The sequence below is a fragment of the Cariama cristata genome, unplaced genomic scaffold (genome assembly GCF_000690535.1).
Source record: "Cariama cristata isolate BGI_N322 unplaced genomic scaffold, ASM69053v1 scaffold12960, whole genome shotgun sequence".
Classification (NCBI taxonomy): Eukaryota; Metazoa; Chordata; class Aves; order Cariamiformes; family Cariamidae; genus Cariama; species Cariama cristata.
In genome coordinates, this window is record NW_009594136.1 from 23,390 (window position 1) to 28,693 (window position 5,304).

Below are 5,304 nucleotides of genomic sequence, written 5' to 3' on the forward strand. Positions count from 1 at the left end.
AAAGAGTGGTCTGAGTTTTCATAGTAATCTATTAATATGTGGTATTTCAGGATTACAAACAAGTTGTAACTGTTGTCTTTATTTAAATCATATTACACAAATTATTTTTCCTAGCTCTCATTGTAGTTTTATCTTTTGTGCGCTCAGAATATTTCAAGACGACACTGATGGAAACTTCATGGTTTTGTCTCTAAATTTACTGCAAATGGGAATATAGAGTTGAGATACCACTGCTCATTGCTTCTGTAATCCCTGTAGAGTACTTATTACCTGTTATTTTGTTAAGCTCACTTATGCCAGTTTAAAGTAGACAGAAATAATTTTTAGTTGAAAAGAGATTTATTTTTTTTTAGGAACATTAGTATAACTTTTCTTTGTTTTAGAAAATCTACAGGTTGATGAATTGACTTTGTGGATTTTGGTGGAATTAAATTTATTTCCTGTTTAGGCTAAAATAACCACTGGCAGTGCTCCTTTGTAAAACTAGGATGGCTTTAGGGCCAGTTCAAAAGTAATTTGTATTTTCGTCGATCTTAGCGCTGCCACAAGAAGTGTGTGGAACCACACATCTGTTTCACAGACAAAGTAGTTTAAAACTACTAGATTGAATATTAAATACTTTACCAATTACTCAAGTTTTATTCTGACACAAAGTTGAGAGGTTGAACTGAGACAGTCCTCCAAATGCAAGGTACTGTTTTCCATTCGGGAGGGATGGTTCCCAAAGCAACCACTCACTCCCTCCTGGGGCCACCGAGCAGCTTGGCCACCAGGCTTGGTCAGCTGGCTAGCAATGCTGATGGTGGTACGTTGGCTGTTTGTGTTTCTGAGCAGAACTGAAGAATAATAGTGATGTATAAAGTTAAGTACCATTAAGCACGAGACTTCAAGATGAGCTTCTGTGTCCTTTTTGTATTTTTAATGGTTAGCATGCAGCCCCTTTGTCACCTGTGCCCAGTAAAACAGCATTACTGGTTTTATTTGGAATACAGGTATGTCTTCAGAGACCTGAATGACCTCATGTTTTAAGTAAGGCTTTATTGAAGATTATATATCCCTTATTCTAGCAACTTTGCTTTTTGTTTGCTCTGTTAAGGCCTTGCTCTGAACCAATTATAGTATGTTTTACTGTCTTGTGTTTGTAGACTTGCTAGGAACATAATGGGGAAAAAAGAAATGGGTATAAACGTTAAAGCTGCAAAAGAACCGTACGTTTGCTTTAATCTTCGTTTTGTACTAAGATTTTGTACTTATAACTCTCTTGCTCTCAGGATGGGTTACTTTTATGGAATCTTTCAATAGCCGCAGAATGGCCTAACTTTAAAAGCATTTTAGCAATTTTAGTGCTTCCAGAGATGAATGGAAACTAATAATATTTAGTACTTTTCTGACATTATTCTGGAGTTTCTGCCTAGGAATGTTAACTTTTAACATTCACTTAGTGATTGCTCAACCCCATAGTGTTTTATTCCAGTAAACAGGCATCATATTTGAATATTTTTTTTTTTTCTTCCTGTTCTGCATCTAAAGCTTTACCTTAAGTTCCCAATGTTTTCTGTTACCTCTTACTGCTGTCCTGGGCTTGGTTCTAGGGTGGACAAGCAAATCATTCTCCTCTGTCCTGTTACTGTTAGATTTGTGACAGTGGTGCAAGCGTACAAAATCCTCCAATTCCTCTTGGATTTCTGAAAAACAATGATGCTTATTTTAGGGAAGTGCTGACCTAATCTTTTAATAAAGAACTTGTCTTGTATTCCACTTACTTTCCCATTTTTAGAATCATGCTTCATATTCCTCTTGCTTCACAATCATATAAAACATCCTTGTGGCAAGTACAGCAGTTGCTTACCTGGAAAAGTAATATTAGAAAAGTGTGTATTTTTAGCTGCCTTTTGATGTGATGTAGCAGCTGGAAATGAGGCGGAGAGGCAGTATGAGGTGATCTGACAGCACTGCCAACCACAACTTGGGAACCACTGCTTTGGACTTCAGACCAAAATGTGGGGAAACCATTTTTACAGGCCTGAGTGTGCCCATTGTGCCTGGCTTTTCAGTGATCCAGGTGCTGGGGCTTTGCTCTTGTTTCTCAAAATCTTCATTTGAGGGTCCTCCCCTGGTCTCCATTTGACAAATTCTGTTAATGGATGAAAAAAAATTCTGTGAAATTTTTTGTTTGTGTTAATATGCATTGAAAGTAGATAATGAGCAGGCGGTTCCATGCACACATTTAAGATGTAGTTAGTAAAATATCCCTTTGATACCAGTGACTAATTGTAAATATCTAAATTAAAAGATATTCTAACAACTAATAAAAATACTGTTTTTCTCTTTGTAGTAATCATGTCCACAACTCGGAGAAGGAATCTAGCAAGTTCATGTTGAGGTATATTCTCAAGACAAGACACAGTGACTCATATGCTTTTCTGGGTAAGAAGGGTATCTATATTTTCTTGAGTGTGACCAAAAAGTAGTTAACCTTTTAAATCTAACTTTCAAAAAGTACAGTCTGTCAAGGCAGTATGGTGGGGGTTTTTTGGGTGGGCTGTTTTGTTGTTTGTTTTTTCTTGAGGCTTTTTGGGCAAGTGTAGAGGACTTTCCACCCATCTAGCAGTCTAAAGATATTCTAGACTAATAGTGCAAAGGAAGAGCAATAATGAGTAATTTTAGAACAAAAGGCACCACTGAATAGTGTATGACTTTTTGGATAGAAAAGTAATTCCAGTTCATTGTTGCAAAGATATGTACTGTTTCTAGCCTGATTTCCTAAGGGGATGGAGGTGTTATAGTGTCTCTTCTTTTTCCCTTCCCCAAAATTTTAAAGATGTCCCTGACTAGGAGGAGAAAGAAATGTACAACTTGAGAGAAAAATGGGTAGAAGTCAACCATATATATACTGTGTTGACAGACTGGCAGCCAGCAAACGTGCTGCCTCCTGGTCAGTGTGGATATTCTGAGACACTGCGAACAGCTATGATTATTGCAATGGCATGATACATGGTTCTGTGGTTCCTACAACTCTGTACACGATCTGACTTTATTAGTTCTGCTGCTCTTAGAAGTCCCCCTGTCCCTCAGCTTGGTACAGACAGCTCTAGGGAAAAAAACAAAACACAAAAACAAAACAACAACAACAAAAAAAACCAAAAACAAATTTAGGAATTTTTTTTTATCAGGAAGACATTCCTGGCTCATTTGCTTACACACTTTCACTTTTACATACACACAGAACTCTATAATATCATTGCTATATAACATTTCTCTGCAAGTGTTTCCCTCCTTAATAACTACTTGGGTGTTCAGATTGTCATTAGCGCTGTGTTCTAGGTAACTTGTACCAGTAATCTCCAGAGACAGTTAAGGCCCGAGTTCCCTGCTTCCCTCTCATCTTCCTGCATCCATACTAAATTCTTAAAGTTTTGTTTTATGCAGTTGGATATAGATACTCCAGCAAAGCCAGCAAGCTAGGTATCTGAGGAGGGGGTGAGGAAGAAAGCTTTTACTCAATTTGCTTTCTATTCCTCTAACAGGTGTTTCATGTTCAGATAATCAACTGATTCTCATGTAAGCTATACCTCTGACTCTTCCCCAGTCTCAGTGGATTCTACTATAAAGTCATTGGCTTACAGCTGTTCTTCTATCTTAAGGGACTTCTAGACTGGATTGCTAGAGTATTGCTTACTTGTTTATCATCCACATTATTTCGTGAGACCCAGTGCATTCAATCACTGCTTCAGATTCCTTTCGACGTGTGAACAGAAAAGCACTGCAGTGACAGAGGAACGTTGCTTCAAAGTAGTATGTTTCCAAAGAACAAAGCCATTTCATTAAGAGTTAAATTAGATAAGATGACATGTTTTAGTCCTTTAAGTTTAGCACTTCTCTGAGAACTTAATTAGATCTAATTTAGCTTGGCATTGCCTGACTTTTTTTAGTACAGAATTAGCCTGTTTCTCGCTGTCCTAGAGCAGTCCTGTCTTTTTGGCCATCTTATTCCAATTATCAGACTCTGTTTTTAAAGAAGTAGTTGCAGAATACACACTGCTGATGTTTTTATCTTTTTACTGTATCTTCACGATTCACTGTCATCGTGTTTCTACTGTGGAGCTGCTTTCTTTTCAAGTGCTGTCATTAAAGATAGAAAAGCTCCTTGGGCTCTTTAATTTTTTATTATCTTAAGTAATAAAACCAACCTTTTTTTTTTTTTGATATTTCTTATGTATGGCTTTTATTGATATATCAGAGACTTTATAATTCTAAAATTCTGCTGATACTTTACTGCCTTTCCTTGTCTTTTGGCGATTGTCTTATCTAAGAATGCTGAAAACTTCCCCCCACCCCAATTTCAGTTTTTGTACTTTTTTTTCAATCTTGTCAGTTATAGCTTGGAATTCTTCTGACCTGTGGCTCAAGCTTTTGCTTTTAGATGGTGTATCTGGACATTTGCAGTCCACTTGTTGGATTTCACTAACTGCTCTCATAGTTTGGAGTGACCTGAATAGTTCTTTTTCAGGATTTGTTTTACTCCTGCTTATTGGAAGCTTATCAGGGAGTAATACCTTACATATGCCTTAGAAATTCTTCCTAAAATGAAAAATTTTAGACTGCATAATTCCTGTCCATCAAATGCAACTGTGCAGACCTACCTACATGCCCACAGAAAAATGGAGGGACCTGCTCGTAAATAAAATGTTTGTAACTTCCCAAACATCATCTTCATGGTGATTTTTCTGAATATCAAAATGGTGTGATGCATGTCACTTCCACATAACCATACAAACACTAGGGTACTTTTTCAAATGTAGTGTGTTCAATTAACAGTCATCATGTCTGTAACTTAATTGATAACTGAAGATGCATCCTGATTTATTTTTAAACTATATTTTAATGTTTCTTTTCCTCTTGAATTTAGATAACGTGATCCATGGATAAAGTGGGAAAGATGTGGAACAATTTCAAATACAGGTGCCAGAATCTCTTCAGTCATGAGGGTGGAAGCCAAAATGAAAATGTAGTTGTGAACTCCAACAGTTGCTCATCTGCTAAAGAGAAAGCTATCCAGATAACTGATTTGGCTCAACAGCAGCCCAGCAGCCCTTTGAGAGAAAACATTTCTTTGCAATTAGGTTTAAGTCCTTCAAAGAATTTGGCAAGGAGGAGCCAAAACTGTGTCACAGAAATTCCCCAGATTGTTGAAATAAGCATTGAGAAAGAGAATGACTCATGTGTCACCACAGGAGCTAGACTTGCTCGAAGGGACTCTTACTCTCGGCATGCTCCTTGGGGTGGGAAGAAGAAGCATTCCTG

General features: G+C 37.3%; 1 protein-coding gene across 1 annotated transcript in view; it reads left to right on the plus strand.

The window, feature by feature from the left end:
- The first annotated feature begins 4,921 nt into the window (after window positions 1–4,921).
- SOCS5 (suppressor of cytokine signaling 5) overlaps window positions 4,922–5,304 on the plus strand; it is a 3,469-nt gene continuing 3,086 nt past the window's right edge. The window contains exon 1 of the mRNA XM_009696857.1: window positions 4,922–5,304. Within this exon, the coding sequence (XP_009695159.1) occupies window positions 4,922–5,304 (383 nt within the window).